Source organism: Anser brachyrhynchus, assembly GCF_964034855.1.
Source record: "Anser brachyrhynchus genome assembly, chromosome: 1".
Lineage (NCBI taxonomy): Eukaryota > Metazoa > Chordata > Aves > Anseriformes > Anatidae > Anser > Anser brachyrhynchus.
This window is the reverse complement of record NC_137694.1, coordinates 210,904,984-210,932,738: the sequence shown is the minus strand read 5'-3', so window position 1 is coordinate 210,932,738 and position 27,755 is coordinate 210,904,984. Positions and strand designations below refer to the sequence as shown.

At 43.4% G+C, this 27,755-nt stretch overlaps 1 protein-coding gene across 4 annotated transcripts in view; it reads left to right on the top strand.

Annotated features, from left to right (window-relative positions):
* The window catches only part of FCHSD2 (FCH and double SH3 domains 2), a 148,768-nt gene that overhangs the window by 118,317 nt on the left and 2,696 nt on the right, over positions 1 to 27,755 (top strand). For 3 of the 4 annotated variants that reach the window (XM_080559487.1, XM_080559486.1, XM_080559489.1), the window contains 9 exons: positions 2,122 to 2,238; positions 3,698 to 3,802; positions 17,283 to 17,444; positions 22,546 to 22,680; positions 23,442 to 23,525; positions 23,658 to 23,835; positions 24,209 to 24,429; positions 25,784 to 25,913; positions 26,089 to 26,171. In XM_080559487.1, the coding sequence (XP_080415613.1) occupies positions 2,122 to 2,238; positions 3,698 to 3,802; positions 17,283 to 17,444; positions 22,546 to 22,680; positions 23,442 to 23,525; positions 23,658 to 23,835; positions 24,209 to 24,429; positions 25,784 to 25,913; positions 26,089 to 26,171 (1,215 nt within the window). The remainder of the gene's footprint in view (positions 1 to 2,121; positions 2,239 to 3,697; positions 3,803 to 17,282; positions 17,445 to 22,545; positions 22,681 to 23,441; positions 23,526 to 23,657; positions 23,836 to 24,208; positions 24,430 to 25,783; positions 25,914 to 26,088; positions 26,172 to 27,755) is intronic. The other variant, XM_080559488.1, reaches the window with a different exon arrangement.

Sequence of the window (27,755 nt, the reverse complement as noted above, 5' to 3'; positions counted from 1 at the left end):
CCCCACCTCCACTCCCCTTTTCATGTTGAGTAATGTATGCCCTAAGGCATTTTGTGGGGGCAAGCTGAAGCATTACAAGCTTCTTGGCTAAGCTGCAGGCCTGAAATAAATGCAGAAAGTGGCCCAGGAGTCCTGGGAGTGTCAGCTCTATGTCAGAGCCCTCAAATTTAGAGGGATGCGTTTCTGTGCGTGGTTGTCCAGGGGTTGTCTTCCTTTCCCTTGCTTCCCCTCCACTGCTGGAAATCTCCTCCACAGCCCCTTGAATCCACTACCCCCGGCTCTCTTGTAATAAGAGGATGAATGAGAATAAAGGCCAGATTCAATTTTGATGAAAAGTAGCTTAGCTGAACAAAATAATAAGCTGAACCAATTTTTGCCTCATTTTCAATTAAATCCTCTGGTAGTCTATTAGCATAAGTTAGTGTCACTGCCTCTCTGCAATCTACAGGCACAAAAATCTTGCTTTCAAAATCCCTGCAGTTTGCTTCCCTGTGTCTCTTTATTTTCCTCCGATTCCATATTCTTATATTAAAATTGTCTTTCTTCCTTGAGACAAGTCATATCCCTTTCCCTGTGATTGCACCATCTCTATTTCAGCAGCAGCTGGAGGTTTCTCGCCTGTCCTGGAAATAATTCCTCGTATTTCAGCTCCCTTACCCTCCTCCAGCTGGCTAACCTTGGACATCTCCTTCCTAAACAACTTCTGCCTGCCTGCGGGATCTGTTCTAGCTTCAAACCACACCTGATGGATAAAAAGCCCATCTTTTGAACCATGGAGGGAAGAGAGAAATTCATTCCTGCACATGTGCATATACAACCTCTATTTCTATGGAGCAGAATAAAGCACACTCACTCCTTTTACTACTCTCCTATTGAGTAATATTTCATTAGGGGATCTTTTGGTTGTTCTCAGAGGTTGTGCAAGATGTTATCAGTCCAAAGAGGACTTGGGATAAAAAGGAATTCACCGTGGCTCTGGACTTCAGTAGCAAAATGAGCATGAGTAAACAAGTCAGCCATGGAAAGGAGGTGGTGGGGAGGATTCCCTTCGGAGTACTGATTAACTTGAGCTGCAGAAGCCCCTGAAATGCCTGTTGCAGGAATCTGCTCTGTCGTGCCAGCAGCACAGCCCAGGAAGGTGAAGGAAATGTCTTCCACGGCTCATTTCGCTGGTGGGAGGAGCGCGAGGCTGGCTCCAGAAAGAATCGCGATTGAGTTATCCTTATGTAATGTAGGTGCAGTAAATATCTACAGAACGGTCACAAATACAGAAGGAATATCAGGAAACATGCTTGTGGTGGAAGGCTTGAGGCTGATTTACGTCCTAAAGGCTGAGATACGCAACACACGGGGTAGTTGCAGTGGCATTAATGGAAATTGCAGAAATATTGGGAGTGATTTCAGTAATTAAATGCTGGAATATGTGTCTTTGGACTTCCAAATGGGTTCTATTCAATCTGTTGAGCATAGAAATCTACTTCCTCTTCAGCTGGCATTCTCAAGAGGGAGAAATCATTTCTTTTTCGTTACTGACACTCGATAAAAGCAGGCCTAATATGAAAGAGTATCAAAAAATGTGGCTTGAAGTTTGAGTTGTTGTTGAAGATGGCTGTGCTCTTCTAAGGTACCTGATGGCATTATGATCTGATGACCTGTCACCAAGAACGAGCCCAAATGGCCACGTGTATCCCATTTAACCTTCATCTTTGCTTTCCATGGTGCACGTTTAGTCTAGATAACGTGGTGGCTTCCCTGGCGAGTTATTTGTCATTTCTTTGATACGGTTGATTGGTGAAATAGTGTCTCGGTTTTATTCATCAGAAGTGTTTTTTGACTGCAGTAAGACCGCGTCTGGCACTCGGTGCCACTCGGTGATTTCCCGAGACGGTGAATTGTGAATTCTTGGGAACTTGGCTTTTGTAGTTGGCTTTCCGCAGCGTGGTACCACCGCAAAGTTCATGAGGAAGAGAGTTGTTTTTCTTGAATCTTTCTTGTTTTGTATGAATCGAGATCCCAGGCTGATAAATGTAAGATAAAGTTACCGTATAACTAAATAGCATCGTATCTCCAGAGGTAGCCCCGGGTCTGTGTCACGACTCGTTTGCTTGTTTTCTGTTGCAGAGTCGACAACTGGAATCGGAAACTGGAACAACCGAAGAGCACAGCCTCAACAAGGAGGCTCGGAAATGGGCTACCCGGGTAGCCCGGGAACACAAAAACATCGTCCACAGTCAGCGGGTACGTTAGGAAAACACTCGTTTACGGATTTGATTTGTTGCAGCTCCCTACCGCATGAAGGAGGAGCTGCTGCAAGCACCGTGGAGTTATTTACGGTGGCTGTCTCTCGAGGCAACCTGCCTTTTTCATCCTGTCCTTTTGTGGTGTGGTGCGCTCAAACTGCCAGGTTTGCAGCTCCTCAACCTTTCTGGTTTGTCAATACGTTTTGTTACTCCCCTATAAATCTGAAGTCACAGCTTCTGTTTTGCTGCAAACGACCCAGGGCGGTATCTTGAGCGCCTAGTTTGGGATTTTAGATGGCTGTATTTTGGAATTAAGCTGGGAACACTGGGGAACAAAAATAAAGTCAGTAGAAAGGCAGTTTGGGTCGCAGAGTTCCTTAAATGTCTGTCACAAGGCTGTCGTGCTCCTGTCTCACTGAAGAGTGAGATGGAAGCATCCTGACTGTCACAATTCAGAGAAGAGTGGGGAAGCAGCTGGCCTCTACCTAAAGAGATCTGGCACATTTCACTTGCTAAGCTCAAGACCAGCTTGCGTAGACTACATTAAATTCAACGAGGCTTTACTATAATATCTGTGATATTGTACAGTATTCAATGAGCTTTTGCCCACGGAGTGGAGGTCTGGCTTCTCGTTCCACTTTAGAGATTTGAGCCATTCCTCAAAATTCCCAGGAGAATGCACCAAACAAGAAGGCAGAAACAGGTTTACCATCTCACCTGCCTTCTGCTCAGTCTGGGTCACTCATAGCTAAAAAGCAGAAGTTGCAGCCCCAGGCAGTCTGTAGCCAAAACAGGACAGAAGAATTCGCCTCCGAGGAAGGAGGGAGCATCCTGGATTCTGGTTCTAGCTCCTGGTGCTCCTGCTTTGCTTCCAAGGACTGTTTAACACAAAATGCTTGAGGAGTCACAGAACCAGTCACGGATTTGCGGATAACCGGTGACAATTTGTGCAACCACATGCTTTTGCTGTTTTTCATTCGGACCGGTACAGTCAACATCTATGTGCATAAAGGCAAGAAACTCCAACGTGTTGTCTGTGATTCAGCAAATTCTCTGCACACAGGGCTCCTGCACATGCAGCAAACCTGCCTGGGTTTCCACTGCAGCAGGGTTGTAATGCTATTAGCAACATTTCTCTCCGTGTTTTGGATGCTCTTTTAAACCTGACATAAACATGGACCAGCGTGTCCATTTTAAATATGTAAATATCAACGTGTAGATGAGTTGATTCATACTACAGTGTCACGTTTTCGTTACACTGTTGAAACATTCTCCTAAATGGAATTTCCATCTGAAATACTGTGCTTTTAAATGGTGTTTTGCCTTGGTCGTCATCTGTTTTCCTGGAAGGAGCTCTCGTCAGCCAACCTGGTCAAACAGCGATTTCTGTGACTTGTCATAAATATTTATCGTGCAGCATTTCCTACATCTGGGCTGTATTTTCTTATTTCTGACAGACGCTTGAAGAGCTAGAATGCCATGGGCCTGTGATGTCTGAGCAAACCCGAGCAGAACTGGAGCAGAAAATAGATGAAGCCAGAGAGAGTATTCGCAAGGCTGAGGTAAGGAAGAAATCATTTTGGCATGTTCACCTTCCTACTACAGAATGATTTATGTTACAGCTATTTAATTTTGTGTGTGTGGAAGTGTAAGCTCCCAGCGTCAAAACCCAGGGAATTTTAAGAGGTCGTGTTTCCTTGACTTCTTACGTCTCAAATCACTGAATCAACTAAATAAAAGACTCAAGATAAAAAGAATAGCATTAAAAAAACCTCCTGATAAAGAGAGATTAAACGTGCTATGTTTCCTGCTATTGTGCAAAGGTCACGAATCTCTCTATTTAGGGGCTTGGTCTTAAGGAGAGAAAAAACAATCTCAGTTTTCCTTCTGCCTGAAAGAAATGATAGCAGAAAATAGTGATCGTATCTAGAAGGAACTACCACGTGCTGATGGGACTTCTGTTCTGGTGTTATTGGGTATACATATTTGTAGTGTTGATGGGGAAACATTAGAAGTAATCTTTTTTTGTTATCTCCTTGTACTCTTACTCTGAGGTACTTTTGAAAAGGTGACGGAGGCTCATGAAACCTGCTCTGGCTTAGGAGAGACTCATGGAAAGCTTCATATTTGACCATCAAAGTTAGGTTGGTAGAGCTAACAATTTTCGTGGCCAGTGATTCAAAAAACCTCCTGCAAGCAAGATGAACTAATACGTTAGTTTTCAGCTGAGTGGGTTGCTTAATTAAAACTGTAGAGCAAACGTAATTATTTCAGTTAAGTGCTTCTCATACCACTAGATGTTCGGAGTACCTGCTGTAATTAGGAATGGGATTTACAGTTCAAGAGGTTAGAAAATACAGAGAAAATATTCCTCCCACTGGTATGATAGGTGTTAGCCTCTCTTTTTTAAAACAAACCCAGAATATATTCTCTTAATAGAAAGTGTTTTAAAATGCAATAGCCTTTTGTTTTGAGTACCCTCTTTCAAACAGACTGTACTCCAAAGTACTTCGATGTATATATATAGTTAATGAGTAAATACACAAGGACAGGGAGCATGAGAAAGGAAGATAAAACCAGCGGCAGAAAGAAATCAAACCAGGATAAGAAGTTGCAGAGAAGGTTCTTGCACAAAAATAGTATAGATGAGATCAGTTCCGGAAATTAAATGTTCGTAAATTTTAGGAAGGCATAATTAACAGAACCCAATAAATCAGTGGAAACTAGCTTGGGCCAGTTTTGTTTTGTTTTACTTTGTTTTTTCTTTTGAGCAAGATAGCATTTCCTTGGGGGAGGTGGTGGAGAGCAAAAATTGACAGGAGTATTTTGATTTGTTGAGGTCTTGAAAGTTTGGACTTTCAAAGCAAGTGTTGCAATAGTCGTGGCTAAGAAGGATCTCAACAGCAGAAATTAGGCCATGGTCCTGTGTGAATGATACAGAGAGCATGAAGGCAGGGATAACATGCCAGTTGCTCTCCATATGGATGCAGCAAAGAAGAAATTTGAGAGCATTTCAAGACTTTTGCCCAGCAGAAGGTTGGCTTTTCTCAGAGAATTAGCTAAAAGAGACAAATTTGCAAGTTTTCTTGGCCTCAGCCACAGAGCAGGGCTGAGAACAGATGGAAAGTGCCAAGAAGTGGAAGGCTTATATTGAAAAAAATGAGAAGTGAGATCAGAAACAAAGCCAGGCTCTTTCTGTAGCAAACAATGGCCTTCTCCAAGAGCGGAGGGATGGAGAGAGCTGGGTTGGGAAGCACACTGGGCAGGAAGTACGCAGCCAGGAAGGTGATTCATAAAAGCAACGAAGAAGGAAAAAAATAGCATGCAATTCTCAGAACTAACGAAAAGCAAATACAGAGTAATATGTGCACATCCTTCTAAACACCAAGCAGCACTCAGAAGAGGCAGAGATCATGAATATTTTTGTCTGAGCTGTGTTTCACAGTGTTTGGTAGAAAGTTAAGATAGAAAAATGATGCAGTTCTCAGGTTTTCTGGTGCTAGACAGCGAGTTGTAGTTAAAATGTCCCTTATATTCCCACTGTTCAACATGGTCTGTTTTACCACACTGTGTTTGCGACCTCTGCACGTTGAGTAAGTTATTTATAGCGTAGATTTATTTTATCTTTGTGAAAAGCTACTAAGTGTATTCAGTGAGCTTTCTGACTTTTTAGGGTTGGCCCCTTCTTCTAGCTTCAGCCCTTAGGAGTGGCACCACTAAGGTAATTTCAGGACCATTAATTAGATGAGATTTTTGCCACACCTGCTATCTGCAGAAAAATAAACCGGGCAAATTTTCTTGAAAAAAAAATCATTTTCTTTTGTAATACAATTATAATTCTTTTCAGTGTCTGAAAGCCAAACGTTTGCAGAATTCCTGTGTATTAAAATGGAACCGGTTGATTTGGGATTACTGATGGGTGGGTTTGTTATCGGTGTTTGTGCAAAATTTACAGTCGTGCATTTAGGCTGCAGGGGAGGGCTGGGACGACCTTTTCCCTTTGGGGCAACAGTGCTCGGATCAAGGAGCTGCTGACTGGTAAGTAAAGCAAAGCAAGAATGGGCTAAAGTTGCGCCAGGGGAGGTTTAGGTTAGATATTAGGAAGAACTTCTTTACCGAAAGGGTTGTTAGGCATTGGAATGTGCTGCTCAGGGAAGTGGTTGAGTCACTATCCCATCCCTGGAGGTCTTTAAAAGACATTTAGATGTAGAGCTTAGTGATATGGTTTAGTGGAGGACTTGGTAGTGTTAGGTCAGAGGTTGGACTCGGTGATCTTGGAGGTCTCTTCCAACCCGGATGATTCTGTGATTCTGTGAAGAAGACGTCTGATTTAGCTCTGTCCTTCAGAGATCCTGGACAGCACGTGGAGAGAGAAGGGTGTCTGGGGAGCTGGCAGGAGCCAACATGTATCAGAGAGGCCCGGTTGAGGAAGGAGGAATTTGCAGCACCTCCGTGTTACTCAGAAAAAGAAGACTTGGAAAACGGAAAAAGGAAAAAAAACTACCCAGGCGTTTTTGTGGATGGCAGTTTGACATATGTCATTCGTAAAACAGAAGAGAGCATCCCCATAGCATGCAAGTCAGGATGTGTAATGTGTTCTGGTACCATGTCTGAAAGTATTTGATGATAACATGGAGAATGTATAAAAAAAAAAAAAAGGAAAGAGTTAAAAATATATATTATTGGGAAGGTGTCGGTGCACTTAGGTTGCAACTGCAACAAGTATTGGTTAATGTGGTGGTTGCTGCTGTGACGATGAAGTCTCAGGCAGGGAAAGCTCCCATTTGTTCTAGTTCAGTAAAGCAAGCAGAGGACAGCTTATCTAGAAGAAGAAAGGGATTGCAAGGTATGAATTACACAAGCTGGAGAAAATTTCCTCACGAGTATGGTTGTATTAACCTCTTGTGGTGTGTTGGAGTGTACTGAAATTCCTCATTCCAGAGGCGTTCTCCCTTCTTCCTTTTTTTATGTGCTTTTTCTCTTGAAATTGCATTTTATTTTTCTTTCCTCTCTGAAACGCGTGCCCATCGATCTGTCCCATTTGGGGATTTCGCCCTGCTCTTTGGTCCTTTTTCCTTAGCAAAACTGCTCTTCCCCTTTCTTTCTCCATCGCTTCGGAAGAGGAAGATAATTTCACAAGCGCGTTGGGATTAAATTTTGCCTCGCTTCCGGTGAAGCTATTTTGGTCATCGCTGGACGCTTCCACTTGCGTGTTTCTCCCTGGGGAATTTTGCATTCTTGCCACGTTGCCCCAGTGCCAGCCTGCTTAAGCACCCGAAGACCCGTCGACCTCTACGTGCCATCGAACACGACACGGGCTGAGTCACAGCCTCTGCCAAAGCCTTCTTGGAAGCTTTTTCCCCGTGGACGTCTGCAGAGCAGCCACCTGGAGCTTTTTTCTCTTTATTTTTTCCTAAACCAGGCACAAAGCCGTCAGAGAGGCCCCCAAAAATTACCTTGGTGTAATAGGGCCGTCCTGCGGGTGCCGTTCATTTAAGAACAGATGTACAGAAAGTGCACGAGGCCGAGTTCGGAGCTTCCCGCGGTGATCACATATGTGGGTATCAGTTGAAAAAGGGAAGATACACGTTGGTAGTACGGTTTCTCCAGGATATGCCCTGTGCATAGGTGTATTCATCTCTTTGCCCTCTTCCTCAGAGATCCCGAATCCTTTGAAATCAGACCGTTGAGAGGAACCGAGGAACTGTGCAGTACATATAACAGCTATTTATAAAATCCTGCAGAAACAGAAGGGTTTGGGTTGGAAGGGACCTTAAAGGTCATCTCATTTCCATTCCCTGCCCCCTGCCCAGGTTGACCTCAGTCCCACCCAGCCTGGCCTTGGGCACCGCCAGGGCTGGGGCACCCCCAGCTCCTCTGGGCAGCCTGGGCCAAGGCCTCAGCGCCCTCAGAGGGAAGAATTTCTTCCCAACATCTAACCTAAAACTCCCCTCTCTTAGTTTAAAGCCATTACTCCTCTTCTTATCACTACACTCCCTGATAAGCAGTCCCTCCCCAGTGTGTCTGACGAGCATGAAGTGTGGAAACGGGCACATTTTGAAGCAAAGAAATGCAGTGACAGTGTGCAGCTTGAAAAAATCTGGCTACTATTAAGTTTTTGTCTTCCTCGAGATGTAGGGCCTCAACTTTAATTGGCACGTTCGCAGCTCAGTGGGTTATTTCTGATCTTTCTCTCCCTGTGATAGACGGTATATTTTTCCCTGTGATCTTTCAGGGAGCAGTGATTGATTCAAGTTTGGGAAAAATATGACTTAAACCCGAGTGCTTGCGTACAACTGATAAATGCTAGCTGCTATACAGTGACCGTAATTGATAACCACAACACATTTTCTTCGTTGCTCTTCAATGTGAAAAATTTTGGGGTTGTTTTGTTAAAGGGCTTAGGGGTTTTTGTTTTGTTTCGCTCACTTCTTTTGAAGGAAATGTTAGAATCTGTCTGATAATACCTCTGGCACTGTCAGAGGGCTAAAATGTCCCGTGGTTAATGCTGTGTCGCAGAGTTTAGGTTCAGAGGAGCTCCATCCTTGTCAAAAACAGCTTCTAACCAGTAACGCATACGGGCAGGAGTGTGCTAAAGACAAGCACAGGGAGCAGACGTGTGTATCGAGATTGAAAGTGGCACCATTCAAGTGTCATCTGGAACGAGACCGACACCCTGGAAAGTCAGTAGTTTAGGAAAATAAACAATTTGCGTACCTCCTTTGCGCTCGCTCAACCACCCCACTAGAACTTCCGGACATTTGCTTGCTGGACATTTTGTGGCTGTTAGCTCAGGCAATTTGATTTTCCTTAAAATAGCTTTCCAGTTCTCCACTGCCTGTGCTCCTTTATCTTTAAACCACCAGGGATTAAAAAATAAAATACCGTCTCCACGGATCCGTTGTGCAGAAATAAGGGGAAGCAGAAGGCGAAGCTCTTCTCTTGGTTTCCACACCCCTTCCTTTCAGCCTGCATCCTGCACCCAGGTCTGGGGGCCTTGGATTCCTCTGCTGCTCACCTCCGTGTCTCTCCCAAACTCAAGACCCCGATCCTTCGATTGCATCGAGCAGTGTAGTTGGTCTCAGGGCTGAAATATTTTTTCTCGGTGATGGTGGGAGATTTCCCACTTGGGCTGAGGTCTGTGCCGTAGGAAGGTCTTGGGGCCTCCACAGCAATTAATCCTATTTCCACTTAATTATATGGGGACGCATTTTGTCTCATAATTAGGATATCTACAACTCTCGGGGGAGTATTTGTACCAGATAAGATTTGATTAAGACTCATTATGGTGCTGTTTACTTCATTTGATTAGTTCAAAAGCTTAGGTCCATTTCCAGTTGTAAGTAGAGGGCTGTTGTCCCCCTCCCCTTCTCTTCGACTGTGAATATTTATTACCGGGCTGCGATAACAGTCGTGTTTGCTGGCTCTGCTCCTCTTCTATCTTAGGATCTGATCTCTTAATCGTGTGCCGCGTACAGCTCTGCATCTCACGGAGGTGTAGCTACATTTCAGCCCGTTGGTATTTGTAGGGTTGTTTGTTTTTTTGTTTTGTTTTGTTTTGTTTTTTTTTGCAGCTGAACCTTTGCGCTTGGTGCTGCAAGCGCTGTTCTTCTCTGCTCGTAAAAAAGGTGCGAAAATCTCATTCCGTATGCTTCACCAAAAGAAATGGAACGGAATAAGGCTTCCGACAGATAAAAAGCTCCGTTTGTAAAATGTCACTTGCTGCCACCTACGGCTTTGCCCGGGAACCGTGTGCTTGGGGAGGCCGTGCTCGGGGTGCAGATTGCTTTCGCCCTGCGAGACGCGGTGAGGGGTTAGTCCCTGCTCTTGGGCAAGCCTAAAAAACTCCCCAGCCTTTGACATCCACGGATCAGGACTGTTGAACTTGTCCGGGGAGAAGCAGCTTAGCGAGGACGACTGCCGAGGTGGGAATTTTGTGGCTGAGGAGAACATCCCCAGGGGCCTGGAGCTGTGTCGGGGGATTAGGAAGACGTAGAAGGTATCAGCTGCATCCCAACATTCAATTATGCTGGCTGCAACGTGGCAAAATTATATTACTGCGTTTGAGCATTTTTATCTCGGAGTAATGCTTTTGGGTAATTATTTTTCAGGGATTTGCTCTGAGTGAGCAGTTTGGACGGTGTGCAGTATGCTCAGACCCGGCTTAAATCGTTCACGGGGCGTTTTTGACAAACCTGCCTGTTCTGGTACAAGCAACAAGAAAGGAAGTCTGTAGAGGACTGGGTTGTATGAACTCATGGTGACAATAAAGGTGTTTTGTTTTATTTGTGGACATTTAACAGGCATTCTGTGGGACAAAGTGGCTGGAACAAACATGAGGATGCTTTGGAGCTAATGATGAAAAATGGTCATAAAGATTCCTGGAAGAAATACTGGCTCTGCGTATATCTTATAGACCCTATGAACTCTAGAGGACAGATATTTTTATATATGGAAACAAATGAGCAAGTCCTTTTAAAAACATCCCACAGATAGTAGTCTTGAAATTTGGCTGAGATGAAGAAAAATTGCTGTTGGAGTCGGGCAGACTTTCAGAAATCTTGTAGGTAAAGGGACCGGTGATTATCTGGGGCTACGAGAACATCGGTGTTACTTGTTCTGTAGATTTCCTTGCTGCCATTTTTTTATTCCAGTTCCTTTCACCTTTCGAAGGTGGATTGCACTGAAAGTCCAACCTACTTTCTTAAGCCTGTGGTTTGAATGCACAGGGTGTGCGTTCATGGGGTGTCTCTGGTCTCTGCTTAAAGGAAATCTCTGAATCTTTTGACTGTGAGAAATATACCGCATTTTCCAGTATATTAAGAAGCAGTATTCATTAGCAGGAGTGTGGAGAAACAGGCAAGTAAATGTTTACGTGCACACTTTTTATATACATGTCTACTTGCAGAATTTGGGTGATTTCCATCCGGTCCAGTTACCGTTAGCCTGGGAACGATTTCTTTAGCCCTCCAAAACCCCCCACGCTTTGCTCTTGCTCCCATCTACTCCCCCTTCCTCCTTTCCCACCGCCTCCTCTCTCACCTTAGCACTCATTCATGGTTTTACATGCTCGAGCTTGGGAAAAAGAAGCCCGCTGGTGGGGCTGGGGCCGCGCAGGTGGGCTCTTCTCCATTCATTCGCAGCTTCCCCCGTGTTTTCTTAACCCTGGCATTCCCTCCCGAGACACCTTATCTGCGGCTGTGTTTCATTTCCTCTTTGTTTCACCCCGGCAGTCCCTTTTGATTTAACCGTATGAATCCAGGCAGAGCATTTAGCATATAAATTAAGTGACTCGGCTGTAATACCGGCAGAAGCTCCCCGCCCGTCCTCCCACTTGGAAAAAGGCTCCGTGTCGCCTCGAAAAACGTTATCACGTTAAGGTTATCAGCCAGTTCCCCAGTTGATCCAGAAGAATCTCTCCCTCACCTGGTTTTTATGGGGCTCTGGCATCATATGGTCTCGATTTTGTGCTGCAGACGGATGGCATAGGGCCAGGGTTCCTCTTCGGATCCCGTTTCAAGGCTGAGCTCTAGGCTGTGCCTCAAATCGTGGGTGAGCCTGGTTGGGTAGGGGACTTTTTTGGATAGGGGTTCATTTGGCATTTCCACCCCAAACATCTTTTATGGCCACAAGGCTGTGAAAGTTCAGTTTCGTGGGTTATTTCCTTGTGCGTCCCTACTTTACCAATTCAAAACCCATTTTCAGAGGAGGGCTTACGCTTGGTTTTGAGAAATTCGCGGTGTTCCAGCGCTTGTGTTCACCGTACTCAGAGCTGCTTCCACCTACCAGGGTGCAAATAGTTCTGGTGGCCCCAAAGTTAAATGCTACGCTGCTTCTCATTAAAAGAACGTTTTCAATTTAAGACCTTTTTAATTAAAAAAGCCTGGAATATAAACAAAAATTTCTCCAAATGGGAAAAAATAAAGATAATATTTTACTAAAATATTTAGCCAAAACCTTTCCATGGTGTTTACTTCTTAGCTAAAACAGTTTGCCACATGAGGCTCTCTAATTTGGTAATGATTTTGTTCTTGCCAGTAGAAAAATATTTCAGTAGAGTAAGATCTTTCTCACAAAAAAACATTTAGGTCTACCTGTAATCCTAATTTCACCTGATTTAAGTATCTGTACGTACTTGTAAGTATAGCCTATGTCTAAAAAATTAATCTCCTCTTGTGACAGGGAGGAGAGGAGCTCTCTCTGACGAGCATCACGGTCTTGTTCTGCCCTTTGAAAAATCACGGCAAATAAAGCAACTCTGCTTCTAGGAAGCTCCATTCAGAAAGAATCCAACCATCATAGACCAGGGTGTTTAAGAAGCTTCATCAGATCAACTTTGGTGGATGTCTGTGTTTGCTTTTTACCCCGACACCTTTATAAGTTGTTTAAGACTTAAGCACCTGGTGTACAGCGCTGTAATCTTGCTGGCTTTGGTCTCCATCAGTTCCAAAGCAGTTGTTGCTCCTCATCTTATGCAAGCTGTAGGTGTAAAGACTTTTCTTAATTAAAACTGGAACAGTAAATAAACAAAATTATTCCCTCTTCCATGTAGAGCGATGATAGGTATGCGAGAAACAGATAATTATATTTTTTTAATATTGTTTCTTTTTTTTTTTTTCCCCCTTTCATCATCTTATAACCTGCCATCAGCTAAGGCAAAAGAAGAGCTCGGAGGAGTGGGAACCACCCAGACCGCTGTTTGTAAACTTGGTGGGTGGCTGACAGTTTTCAAATCAGCGTAAACATATTCTAGTCCTCAGCTATTAAACGGTAATTGGTAAATGGTCCCAGTAAATAGTAATTTCACTATGAAGTAGGAAAATATTTGTCCTGCAGTGAGGCTTTAATAACAAGGAAGTTTGGGCAGGGTCCAGCTCTCAGAGCGCTGGATTTCGCCGTTGCAGTGCTTTCGAAACTCAGCTGCCTTCCCGGAGATGCCTCGCGTTGCAGGGGATGTAAGCAGTTCGTTTTTAACGTTCGTTAAAACTCTTTTACAAGCTTCTGTCGGTGGAGATCGGTCCGGAAGGACGGACAGCATGCTTGTCTGCTGGGCTCCACATCACGGAGAGGGAAAATAAATGCCTGAAGTCGTTAACAAGAAATAGATGCCCTTTTTGAGGCTTTGAGAGCTGCTGCATCCTCTTTTCAGGGTATGCTAGTACACAGGGGCTTCCTTCGGTCATTTCTCGGAAAGAGCACCGTGCCTCTTCAGATTTTGCCGCGGCGGCTTCTGGCTACGTTCCCACACCAAAGCTGAGAGCAAACTTTGTGCAGGGTGGGTCCCTGCCTGGTCGAAGGCTTCAGGACTGCAGCTTGTGGGACCGTAACCTCCCGAAGGCATCTTGGGGCTGGGCACAAGAGAAAAAGCAGCACCCACAGCTGAGCTCTCACCCAACCTGGTATGGGGCAATTCCAATATTTCCTCCACACCATCCCCTGTAATTTAGTTTTTATTCTGGCATAACAAAAGCATCCAGCCCCAGCTAATTTGGCCATAATGATAATTGAATGGAGTGCTTGTGTTTTTAAATACGTAGCTGCTCCTATGTGAGAAGCAGAATAAAGCTTTAATACCATCTGGCTTTTATATATATTTATATATATGTCTGTGTGCATATATACACCTACATGGATAGGTAGGAAGCTGTTAACCCTGGTCTACCGGTGTAATTATTTAGGGGGGAAAAAAAAAAATCCATATCCAGGCTTGTAAATAGCGTTATCCATCTTTCAAGTGCAGGCCTGACCCAACGCTGTAAGTGCTTTTATGGTTTGTCTGCAGTGGAATGAAACTCCAAACAGTTGTGGTTTGGAAGCAGCGTTTGTTGAATGTTAAGAGCACTGTGTGTAAATAGAGGGAAGGAACCCCATCGGATTCGCCGGTACCTTGAATTAAAAACTCTTGTCTGACTCCTAGCAAGTCCAGTCAAGGATCTGGGAGCAGCCTATTTATTTTAGCTAACAAGTTTGTCCAAACAACACGGCTTGCAGCGGACTGATACGAACTACAAATGTTTACAGCACGCCTAGACGAATGTTTATTGCCGTTGCATAACCCGAGCGAATTGGAAATTGCATAACAAGGTAAAACAGCAAAACAACGGGGCTGATCGTTCCTGCGCAACTTCTGTTGAGGGCATTAAAAAGTTTTTGTACCGTAATACGATGGCAGAACACAAAGGCAAATTAGGGCTGGCTTCTTTGTGCCAAAGCTATATGTGTAGAGAGAGACACGTCAGCTCAATAATGTGGTAAGATTAGGGCTTCTCCTTAACAAACAAAAGCAAATGACCTGCATTAATTTACATTAAGTCCATCTATCACAGGTTTTCAGCCCAACGAGAGGGTGATGCACCCACAGGAGCTGCAAAACAACCCCACCGCGGTAACAAACCAGCCCCGGATGAAACAATCACCTTTTTACCAGGTTGTTCCTGCACCACAAACGCCCCGTGAGCATGCTGATACTCAGATGCCACGATACTTGTTGGCTTTGCCTGGTGGTTCAGCTCAGCATTTCTAATTTTGGCAGCTGGGCTCTTGCGTGCGGGCTGCAGGCAGCCAGGAGCATCCCAGTGAGGCAGGAGCAGTGCTCGTCTTCACTCGGTGCCGCAGCATCCCTCCTCTCCTCCCCCTTCTCTCAAAGAAAAAGTGGTTAGAAAGTGCTTTTGTTCCAAATCTTCAACGCTTGGTGTCCCCGGGTTCAGCTTTTCTGGCGCAACCCTTCTGTGCTAACGTTTTGGGTTTAAAAGTCTCCGTTTGGCTTCATGTAGGGAGAAATTCACTTCTCGTTTTGATAAGCATACCTAAAACATTAAAAAAAAAAAGGTTAACGATTAATTAAAATAATTGTTTCCGTATTCTTGCAGCTTTAAAATCTACAAACTGTAGTATAAGGAAAAAAAAAAAGAAAAAGAAAAAAGGAAACAAAGGAAAAGAAAAAAGGAAAAAAAAGGAAAAACAAAGAAAAAAGAGCAGCAGGTGTTGCCTGTCTGAGAGCAGTAGAGGGGTAAAAGGCCCGTTCCACTCATCCTGGCACACAAAGCTACAAAAGCATCTAAGGCTTCTGGTTTCAGACCTTCCCATAGGTATCGCTTTTGTAAATATTTACAGAGTTAGGGTCAGAGCTTGGGCCCTACTAACCTGCAAGATTTTCAGCTCGATGCTGTGAATCTCTTTCCAGTGTGCGTGCTGAGAGGTGGGTCAGTTTTTGGACGTCACTTTTTAACTTGATGTTTCCTAAATCTCAGCTGAAGCAGATTTTTTCTTTTTCTCATTTTCTCGGTTATATGAACACTATTTGCAGTACGCGTTAATCATTCACCTGTAGACTGCTCGAACGGAGAAGCAGAAACTCGTGGCCAGGTGCCCGTGGCCTTTCCCATGGGAAACGTTTCTGAAACGCACCCGATCCTTTGCTATCCCTCCCTGATTTCATGGGAGAGCTTGTGTGTGCATACAAAGATACATTTCACATAATAAATTGTCCTCTTAACTTTTCTTAATTTCTAAAAATCACATTTATTCTAAGCAGAATTATAACTAATGTCTGGCGGAAGTGGTTTCAGTGTCTGAAACAGTTTTAGAGCCACCTGTGTGGTTAGTTTCAAAGGGAAAAGGGCCCCACGGTTAGGTGGTCAGCTGGATGAAAGTCATACCTAAAGACTTAGTCATTTATTTTCTGACCTACCTCCTTAATAGAAATACACCGGTAAAGAGCAGCGGCTTGGCAAAACCAGGAAAAAGAGCGGTGGCGTTTCAGGTCACCACCAAATTTTGCATCTAGTGAAGGTATTTGGACATGTAAGGGACACAGACATCCACGGAGCACCAATTACCATTTTAATGCACTGTAAATATGTTCCTACCTAGTCTGCTGCACTACAGGAAAAGTAATTTCCCTCTAATTTTTGCTTAGGCCCAACTATTTTGCTGGAGCTTGATTTTCCTTGGGCGCCTGGGGCCGCTGGGGACTCGTTCTGTTGATCGCGGCGGTGCTGCGGGACGATGCTGCCCAGCTCCGGGGACGAAAAAGGGGCTGAAACTTCGCTGCTTGCCCCGAAACTTGCTAAAAATGAACAATGCTGTGAAAGGAAACGCAGGAAAATCCGCGAGGCGGTTTGGTGGGCTGGTATTGTTGCCTCCGCGGTGACTCGCTGCGGGACCTTTGGTAAATCCCTTGAGTTTTCTTCCTCTGATGAGCAAGGGCAGCAGGGCGATGGTGGTGGTGCTGGACGAGATATCAAGATCCTCAGTTTCATTTCCAGGTTTGCCTCGTGCTTTCTTTGAAAAATCCTCTGTGTTTCTCAGTGCTACCGTTTCCATTCCTTTGGTTTGTCGAATAATTTGGACCGGGGTGGTTGTTTGCCATGAATTCATTAAAGCCTTGGCTCTGTCGGCCAGGAAGGGTGCCAGGATGCTCAAGTGAACACAGCTGTCAGAAAACTTAAATTTTCCGTTCTGTTACAGAGACGAAATCGTGGAAGCATTTGGTGAAGCGTGAGGTTGATTAAATTTGGGGGGGGGGTATTAAAATGGGCTGTTCCCATAACCAGTAAGCTCCCTGGAAGGCAGCCTTCTTGCTGCCCTTGGGGGATTTGCGCAAGCTGCCTGTTGTGCCATGCCCAGCAGACCGCCGAATGGGCTCTGGGGGCTGCAGCCCGAGAGAATTCCTGATTTTAAAAATATCCTGAAGCCCTGGGTCTTGTCAGGGTTTTTGCACTCCTAAAATCGTCTAAACTAACTGACCACGCTATGTATAAATAGGAAGTTAACGGGAACTAGGAGATGTTACGGTGAAAACACCGCCCTGTGAAATGGGATATGCCTGGAGTTTTACACCTCTAGAAAACCCTTCCCTGCCTCTTGGCTCACACCGCGTTTCTGCAGGCAAGGAAATGAAGAACTGGACTCGTTTCTGCTTGGAGCAGCTTTCTGAGCCACCTGAGTAATCTCTGGATCCGGAAGGGACGTAATGAAATGGGGCAAGGAGTGAAATGTAATCCTGGAAGAGTTCTGATTTTTGCCTGTTTCTTTCCTCAGATAATTAAGCTGAAAGCAGAAGCCCGCCTCGACCTGCTGAAGCAGATCGGCGTCTCTGTGGATACGTGGCTAAAAAGTGCAATGAACCAAGTGATGGAAGAACTGGAAAACGAGCGCTGGGCGAGTCTTCCCTCGGTGACCAACAACGGCTCTTCGCACCTGGTACGGTTTCCAGCGTGTAAACCTCGCTTTGTCCCCACGTCACTCTTTTCTAGTAGCAACTCATAACTTCGTATCGAGTAGAAACCAAAATTGGTAGCGTTTGGTTCTTCAGCTAACCAGAAAAATCTTCTGGTAGCTTAACGTGTCTGAAGCATGTTTCTGAATTTAACGCAAGAAGCTGGGAAGGTAGGATTGCTGGGTTCTGCTGCTGGGTTTACTTTAGATTGATTTTCTAGCCTTGGACGAGTGCCATAACGTTTATTTTCCATCTCCTGAAAAGAAAAATGTCTGCGTGTTTCTTTGAAGTTTCATTAGGAGTTTAGGATGTTAGCTGAGCTATTGGGATGAAAGATTCTTTTTTTTTTTTCCAAATGTTTAGAAAAAATGTTGACTCTACATCCTCTGTTCACGAGTAGTCTATGTGCGGATCGCTTTGAAAGTTGTCAGGAAAGCTGAGCCTGTTTTCCAAATCGATTTGGGTAGTCGAGATGAAAATTTGACGCATTCCAAGTCAGCGTAAGGCTTTGGAAATCAGGCTGGTTTCCTGTGAATCGCTGTGAGCAGTGTTAATATTTCTCTCCAAAGAATTTTGTCACAATTTAGGGTGTTACCACTGCCCACCTGCAAGCTACTGCCCCATTGTTTGGGGACCACCAAATACTCGTCTGCACCTTGTCTTTCTGCACGAGTAGCCAGAATTCAGAGCAGAACCGAAGTTAAACTGGAAGCAAACATCACCACCACTGCATTTCATCCAAAGAGCTGGTAACTTCTGCAACTCTTAAATTCAATTGCATGGATATGTCTCACTATATCCTCAGACACTCTAACACTTTTGAAAATTTCATCCACAATACACAAAATTTAACTAAAATGTGGCTTGGATCAACGTAAGATTGATAATGATTTTATACTCAGTTGTACAACAGACCAGTTGGGTTTGTAATGTCTATGGCTCGTTTGCAAAATAAGCCAGAGACATCTCCTATACGTTTAGATTGGGAAAAAAAAAACACGTTTTTATGTAATTCAAGAAAGAATAAAAAGAAAACTCTCCTTTTCCTCCCCTCTCCCGTCCCGCAGAATGATGCGTTTCAAAACAAGCAGTGATAGCTGAATCAAACAGCTGCCTGAACCGAGAAATCCTGTTCAGAAAACAGGAAGCTCTAAAAGAGCTCAGAATCTATTTTTTTTTCCTCCCCCTACGAGGCATGCGATGCTGAGCTGTCACCTTTGGCAGTACTGCTAACCAATCTGTTGCTCTTCACCAGCAACCAACAAAAATAAAATTCCTGGAGGCTGACTCAGCTTGCCTCAAACAAACTGAAATTTTTCTCTGCGTGTCTAGCGCGTGGCAGAAAATTCAATGAAGTTCAGAGGCTTTGTGAAGTCTCACTTTGGGCGTGGATACTTTCTTCGCTCATAGTCTTGAGACACTATTAAAATTACACGATTCACACTTTTTTTTAATCTTTTTGACAAATTTGGGCAGCCAGAGCGTACCTTCTGCAAAACAAAAGTTTAAGGGAATGGCGGGGTGGTTTCTCGTAGCACTGCAGATGGATGGAGAATGTCCTTTGCAGCAAGTGTGCATTACCTACGCACAAAAAGTCTTGCTTTTTCTCGTGTCTTTTCATGGTTTTCTGCTTTTTTACGGGTTTCTTGGTGATGGTTAAGTGGCAAACCCTTCCAGGAAAGGTCTTTTTTGGATGCGCAGATATTTTCATCTGTGCGCACTTCAGTTCACAAGAGGGAGTGAGCACGGAGTAGCGAACACCTCTTGCATCCACTCTAGTCTTCTGCAGGCTGTTGGGATGTCTCCTGTAGGATGTTCTTCACTTCAGTTCACAAAAGGGAGTGAGCACGGAATAGCAAACACCTCCTGAATCCACTAATCCACTCCTGCCTGCTGCAGGCTGTTGGGATGTCTCCTGTAGGATGTCCTGCGTAGGGCTCGGACACTGACGGTGATGTGCCACGAAGGCTGTTAGAGCCACGGCTCCTTGCAGGCAGTCCCTGCAGGCTTTATTCCCGTCATTAGTTGCACGATTGAAATCATAGCACACAGATCTGCCTTTCAGACTTCCCAAATCCTGGAGAAATTCTTCTGGTGAGTTTTGTTTTAAGCCCTTCCTGGCCATGATCGATGAGGAGAAGCCACATCGCTGCGCTTGGTAGTGTTTTTTCCCTTTCTTCTTGTGCTCCACCTCTTTCGGCTTCCCGTCGGGCGTTGAGCATCCCGTTGGACGCTGCCCAGCACCTTGTTCTCCGTCCCATCGCACGTGCCGACAGCTGGCCCTGCACCCAAAGCCCCGCGGGTCCCTGGCGAGCTCGCGGATGCCACGGCGTGGGAGGTTAAACTCTGGTTCCTGTTTTCCCCTTTTACACTTACGTACGCTCCCGCTTAAAAAAAAAAAAAGAGACGCTGTTGACCTTGGCAGGCCAGATGAGGACAGCCTGTGGATGGAATTCGTAGAACTGTTACAGGAATTACGCTGCAATTATTGGAGAATTACTGCGGCCTGAAACAAGCAGCACTTTCACTTCAGCCTGGCTCACAAGTCGGCTCTCTGCCCTCCTTACGTCGCGGTTTGCTCAGCAAGGCTCCCAGGGTATTTTCTTTAAAGGGTCAGAAATGAGAAAAACAGCACTGATGGCTTGATTGCCGTGTATTTATTTAATAAATAACATTTATTATATATTAAATAATATAATAGAGATCTAATATAGAACGTCTTGGATTGGAAGGGACCTTAAAGATCATCAAATTCCAATGTATTTATTTACAGTAAGCAGGTGGAGTTAATATCCCATCACCTATCCAGTCGGCTGACTTTCTGACAGCACGGTGAAATGCATCATCTTGGAAGGGAATACCTTTTTTTTTTTCCTAGTGTAGATGCCAAAAAAAAAAATATGTTAATCATCATTTTGAATTTCAGTGTCATCTGGAAGACGTACGCAGTGCTACTGTTACATATTGATGTGGCTGGGAAACCTTTACGGTGCTTGCCTCCAGGACAGCAAATGTGTATATATGATGGAATCTATTCAAAAAGGATGAATTTATTATTTATTATTATATTATTTATATATTATTTATTGTTATATATTTAAATCAAATGGAATTTCTTTTCCAAGTATGAAGGTGTTCTCTGCTGTTGACAGGGTCAACAATGATAGATAAGGATAGACAAGGAGAGGAAAAAAAAAGAGATTTTGGGTTTCCTTTTGCTATGAAATGTGGAACAAAACTAGGTATATATTTGCATTTTGTTTCATACGTAGAATCAAGCTGTCTTGTCACCTTCTTACCTGCATTTATCCTTGTTTTTCTGTCATTTATCCTTGTTTTTCTCTTTCATCCCTTTGGTACCACTCCGGGTGATGCATTTAGTCGCTGCTTACAGTGTCTTTCATTACCAGACTGCGTAGAAAGAGGAGCTTTATGAAACAAACTGCTAAGTTTTCTGTATCGTTAATGCTGTTTTCCCTCTGCGTGCCAACTTTGCAGATGATTCCCTTCAAGGAGCTTGAGCAGCCCACACACTGAAAATTAAAACGTATTTTTCCTCCTCGTGTTAGAAAACCAGGACCAGATGTTCCACGAACACGTCCTTCTAGACATGATACACCAATTTCCATGAGGTTTCATGTGGCTGTCAGCTGCATGGCAGCTTCGGCTGCTGGGACGTAGGCCATGCACAGCAAAAAACAGTTAGAAACTGGAGGGGAAACCTTACATTTGCCATAATTTACAGTAGGTTGCTGATTTATCAAGGCATTAGCTAGCTGGGACGGTGAGTTTTTCTTAGTACATCCATGAACACCGGGGTAGCAATGGATAGAAACTGTTCTCGAGTGAAAATGGCTGGCAGAAATTCATAGGAGTTACAAGGAGGTGTTACAAAAATTAGCGTAAATCAGAAAATCGTCAAGCTTTGTGATCTGCTCCAGGTCTAGAGGAGCAAAATGTTACTCTCCTCCTCGGAGTATATTTATGTTTAAATATTATATATATACAAATATATATGTATGTATGTGTATATATATGTGTGTGTATATATATAATGCATATATACAATTAATTTTATATATTATATATATTATCCTATATTATATATAAGGGAATAAGTATATTTTTATAAACATAAATAAAGGGAAGATGGCAAATACATAGGCAAGTCCTTCAAATCAAAGGCAGCACTGCTATCTTCGCACGAGATAAAATGTTTATTCAAAATGCAATCTGGGCACGCGGCCAAAGCACAGTGCTTGTCGACGTTGCCCTGACTGCATTTACAGAAACCTGCCTTCTTCCAGCATGTTGACTCCAGCTTTTATTTAAACTTTTACGGCTAGTTTTTTAATCGTAATTCTTTCTCTCAGGATTTTTTTTTTTTTATAAACTGCGGCAAATACCTTGCGCAGAGTGCACCAGATGGAAGGCTGAGGTTTTTATTTCTTCAGTTTAAGTATTTCCCCTGCAGTTTCATTTTGTAACTCGTGGTCACAGGTACTTTAGCCTTTTAATAGCACAGATTCTCCGTAACCGACCTTGTTTTCCATGAAACTATTTGCTACGGCTCTGAAATGGCATCTCCGAAGCACATTGGTCATATTTCGTAGCTTATGTAAAAAATACCAGTCCGGCAGTTGAGTTACAGCTTCCAAAATCTTTTAGTGATGTGTTTAAAGTACACGGGCCTGGGCTTGAATAAAGAATTACAGCTGAGTTGGGCAAAGATGGGATTTGGTGACAGCTCTTATTCATCCGCTTCCCTTATTGGCTTGGTTTGATGATTGCCTTCCCGATGTTGAGAGTCACAGGCTGAATAGTATTTGGTCCTGATTTCCTTCTTTTATTTTTTAAGGAAAAAAACTTGCATTGTGTTTTTGTGCAGTCACTGATGTTTCAATAATTGTAAACAGGAAAAAATAAAACCAACCAACCAACCAAAAACAACCCTGAAGAATATTGGTTAATTCATTTCATTGTTACTTCTGCACTTCTTTTTATTTACCACATTTATTTTGACGTTAGATTTAGTTTGACTTCGCATTCAGTTTGACTTCATTTTAATAAATTTATTTTTAACAGATTAATGCTGATGCAGAAAAAGAAGAAGGTGAAGAGTTTGAAGACAGCATGGATGTTTTTGATGACAGCAGCTCTAGTCCTTCTGGTACTCTAAGAAATTATCCTCTCACCTGCAAAGTCGTTTATTCGTATAAGGTTTGTGATTTTTTTTTTCTTTTAAATTTGTGTCTGGTTAGAAAAATGAATCCCACCGTGAGCACGTGTAACACACACGGCACAGCCTGGGGGAATTGGAGTTAGGATGCCAGCGTTTGGCTCGGTAATTGTGCACATTAACTGTGTCTGAGAGCGAGATGCGAAAAGCACGAGGAGAGAGGAGCACGTAGAGATGTCCCTGTCTGGCTCCTGGCAGCCCAGCTGAGTGCCCGCCATCAGGAAGTGTTCTCATTTTTGTTGCTGAGTCTGCAGGGCTCTACTAGCAGTGTTATCGGTGTCCGGCACGCCTGTGCGCTGCGCAACAAAGCTGCTCTTTGTACTGTAATAGTGCAGCCACTGTTGGTGAGTTAAAGCTTTGCTGACAAACTGCATTCATGCTGTTTACCTCTGCTCGCGCTGTTGGGTCAGCCGTAAATCACACCGCCTCGGGAGCCGAGGCCAGTGGCAGACTTTGAGTATGGAGTAATTAGGGTTACAAAAGTAAACAGGGCTCGACAGGCTGGGTGGTATTCAGGGGGCTTCCATCTGTCCTCTTGACTAAAAAAGGCCTTGCGGATGCCATGGGCACGCAGAAGAGCCCCTTATTAAACTACTTTAAAACATGCTACGTCAGAAGATTTTTTAAAATATTTTTTAAACCTATGTTCTAATAGAATTCTGCGTAAGAGTGTTCCTTACACTGTCTGTCCCTTGCACCCAAAAACACTTTTAGTTTCTGATTTTCCTGTTACACACCTCAGGCTTCGCAGCCAGATGAGCTGACCATAGAGGAGCACGAGGTGTTGGAGGTGATTGAAGACGGCGATATGGAAGACTGGGTAAAGGTATCATTTTTCTGAGGTTGTTTTCTTTTCGCTATTACTTTTAGAAGTAGAACTTGCGACCTAAGAACGTATTTGGATTATTTTCAGGGTAGTAGGCAAAAGCAGAGCATCTGTTTTGTCATTTATTTACAGGCACGGAACAAAGCGGGCCAGGTGGGTTATGTTCCGGAGAAGTACCTGCAGTTCCCGACATCGAGCAGCCTGCTGAGCATGCTCCAGTCCCTTGCAGCACTGGATAGTCGATCACACACCTCAAATAATTCAACGGAGGCTGACTTAGTCTCAGGCAGCCTGAATGGAGACTCCAGTGGTAAATATCAATAAAGAAGGAAGTAGTATGTTAAGCTTGCTCTTAAGCGCAGTCTGCGTATTGAGTTTGGAGGTTGCACGTGAGAATTTCGCAGAATGACAGAATCATTTAGGTTGGAAGAGACCTCCGAGATCACCTAGTCCAACCTCTTATTTCTCAATTTCTCCTTTTTGACCTGCACCTGAGTACATCTGTTCGTAATAACTATCTACCTATAATCAAAAATCTACATAATTTACTTGGCTATCTTGTAGAGTTGTGATTAACATTAACTAAAATTAAGGAAAAGTAAAATAATTTGATTCAGCAATTATTTATATAGCACTTGGGTTTTTTTCAGGCTGATGCTGATTACACTTTTTTCTCTCCACAGTCTGTTTTGTAAAAGCACTTTATGACTATGAGGGCCAGACAGATGATGAGCTGTCCTTCCCAGAAGGAGCGATCATCCGCATCTTGAACAAGGAGAATCAAGACGATGATGGGTTTTGGGAAGGAGAATTCAACGGACGTGTTGGGGTATTCCCATCAGTGTTAGTTGAAGAGCTCACAGCCTCAGAAAATGGAGAGACTCAGTGGATTGGAGATATTCAGGTACGTGGAGAGTTGTATGTGTGGTGTTAGTTTGTTAGGGCATTTTCCTGTAGGAAACCGAGCTTCTGCACACTAACCCTTTTCTCTCAGTGACCAGCTCTGACAGTCTTGAGCTTCTCCTTTGGCTATTAATGTACTATGTATTATGAAAATATGATTTAGAAATGACGCAATTTGGGAAATTTTGCAGGACTACAAAGATCTGCTGCTTCTTTAACAGAAAAAAAAAGAACAAATTTAAAAAAAAAAAGTGAATGCTTACCTTTTAGCTCCTTACCCAGCCTAATAATTACCAACTGATGTGTTTTGGCAAATGCAGCAGATTTGTGAATAAAGGAAAGTATTTGGGTAGAAAGGAAATGAGCCAAGGAGAAAATTCACAGTCTACTTCTTGTAATTAATTCGTGGCATGGACTGAGACATCGAACAGAACCTGGCAAAAAGAGAATTACAGGCTCTCTTAGCCCTAATTTAGTGTTTTCATACTTAAAGCTGGTCTGCGTCTTCTCAATTTTTGAAGGGGAGAATACTGCTGAATACTGTAGTACAGTAATTTTTGCCAAAATGTCCTCATTTCAGTATAGTTCTGTAATCCCCATACTCCATTAGAAAATCGGGCGCCTTCTTTAACTGTGGTGCTGGAAACTGGACTTCCGTGTGTCCCGCAGACATTTCTCCAGTATTTTATTCTTTGATTTGAGAAGACCATGAAAACATAGAAATGTGTTCAGCTGCATTCCTGGGCACGCTGAGTTTCTCTGTTCTGACTGAGCTTCACTTAACTTGACATAAAAATGCCGAAGTGCCGCCTGTTTTTAAATGGGTAGGAGTGCCTCGGGGCTGTCAGAGGTAACCAAAGAGACATTCACGGTGCTTTTTGGACAAACTTTGCACGCGTTTGTGCCATACAATCCTAATGCTGATTTTGTTTCATATTGTTTGTTTCAATTACATGCAGGGGTGTATTGCTTCTGCGTTCCCCTCAACATTTAAATGGCACAAACAGAATTGAGTGGTTAGATCAGTTTTATCACATTTTTGTGTATGTGTGGAGAGGCACGCTTGACCAAATAGCTTTTTTTTTTTTCGAATAACCTTCAAAAAGCCTGTCTAAATTATACCTGGGAAAGGATGAAAATCTCTGCTCAGTGGCAACCTATGATTTAAAAATAGATCTGTAATCGCTGTTGGATATCTTGGCTGTCCTCCTCTAGTGTACCTTGACAGCACTTTTGTCGGATAGTTTTTCTCCAGAGGAAAGTTCCTAGCATGCTAATGCCCCAGAGAACTTCTCGTGCCGTGGTGTGTAGATAAAATCAGTGGAGGAGTAAGGCTTTACCTCTCTCTGACGCAGGTATCCCCAACTCCGAAGCCCAGTAACGCCCTCCCGCCGCTGCCGCTGTACGACCAGCCTCCCACTAGCCCCTACCATAGTCCAGATAAAAGAGGTTCCCAGTACTTCCCCAGATCGCCATCAACTAACGGTAAGAAGTTTTGTGGTAGCCAGGGAAGCAGTTCAGCTCAATGCTCAATTTAAAATGTTGAATTTAAAATTTAAATTTAAATGAAAAAAAAAAAATAAAGCTTTTTTTGCAACGTAAAGCTAACTCAGCAATACTGAGAGACCTGTTTGTGGTGCGCTGATGCCTTCTCTTTCAGAAAACAGCTTCAGCTCAGAGTCCCCTGGATTCTCACAGCCTCCGCGACTTCCTCCTGAAACTTCATACGGCAAACTGCGGCCTGTAAGTTTCAAATGCTGTTTTCTGTTGATGTTACCAGGTTTTAAAGCTGGGTCGTTTCACTAGCCTAGGTAAATCCTGCACAGGGGCATTCAGAGCGGTGGAATTCCCGTGGCCTGTGATACAGCACCTGATGGTTTGGCTCTCAGTGCTCTGCAAATCCAATTACTCCGTATAATAATAGAGCATCTCGGAAGAATGGTGCGAGGAAAGGTCTCGTCACTCCCCTTTGGTAATACCCCAGATGTGTCAGAAAGCTATGGGACACGAGAGCTATTTGAGATAAGTGGGTACTGGAACAAAACAAAGCTGCGCTTGTTTAAACAATAAGTCACTGACTGGGCTTAAAAATGACCTTGAATTTTATCTGTCCCCTTTGTATCCAACCTGCCCTTCTGCATCTGCCTTGGTAGCTGTAATAGCTGTGTGTCTCTTTGTGAGGCACATGAATTGTGAAATCTAAGCTGGGAGGAAATTGTTACGTCTATAATGTAGATGTTAGTCAATAAACGTACACCACCTTTCGAGGCTCTGGGAGATTACTTCTGCTGTTGCCACATGTAATACCCACTGAGCAGAACCAATAAAGAGGTGATGAATAAATGCCAGAACAGTTTAATCGTATGATTTCTACAAGTGCTTTTTTTTTCCAGAGGTTGTGTTCCCAGCCACACAATGTGCTAGCAGACAAATCTGCTTGCTGGCAGTTTGATGTGATATGCTGTCCCTGGAACTCCACTGCATTTAGGGTTATTTTTTTTCCAAACTGCTTGATTAGAGGATTTTTATTTAAAAGGTTCTAAACAGTGATACCCTGCACATTTTGTGATGCTTTTGCTGCTTAGACAGAGAGCTCCTGCCAGAAAAGGAAAGGAAAAATGTCATCACTTAAATCTTGCAAAGTTCATCTGTTAGGGTTAACTTTGAATTAAATTTGGGGGATTTCAAAGTCCTACAACAAATCACATCAAGAATTAACATTTTGTATTTTCCTAAGATTTTTAATTAATGAGCTTGCAGAAAAAGTATTTTTGAATGAATATTCAAAAACACATTCAAATATTCCAGCAGTCAGTGAGTTAAGCCTTAGTGAAATACAGACGAAAGATACAGAGCTGCATTATTAAACATTTAAGTACTGAATAGAGAAGTTGCAAGTTATCTTATTCTCTGGTGAAATGACTGATTCAACTCTTTCGTTTTGTAGATTTGTATTTACTTAATTTGTTTCTTGCAAATGAGTGTCTTTTCAAGATACTACAACAGTGTCATGTCTTAATTAAAGGGATTTCTCTTAGTATTGCATTTTAAATATGCATGTTTTTAAAATATTGTGTTATGGTAGTGCTGACAGTACCAACCAGGACTGCACAGCTGTTTCATACTCCACAATTCGTGGTTTTCATAGCAAGTCATTCTGGTGTGTTCTGAAAACATGACAAAAACCCTGCATGGAGTGCTGTTAAAGCCCAAGGAAATGCTCTGTCAGGAGCAAAACTAACTTCACTGATGTGGCAGAGTATAAAAATGGCATTGGATTTCAGGTGTATATCACTGAGGTCAGCGATAGATTAAATATGAGTAGGC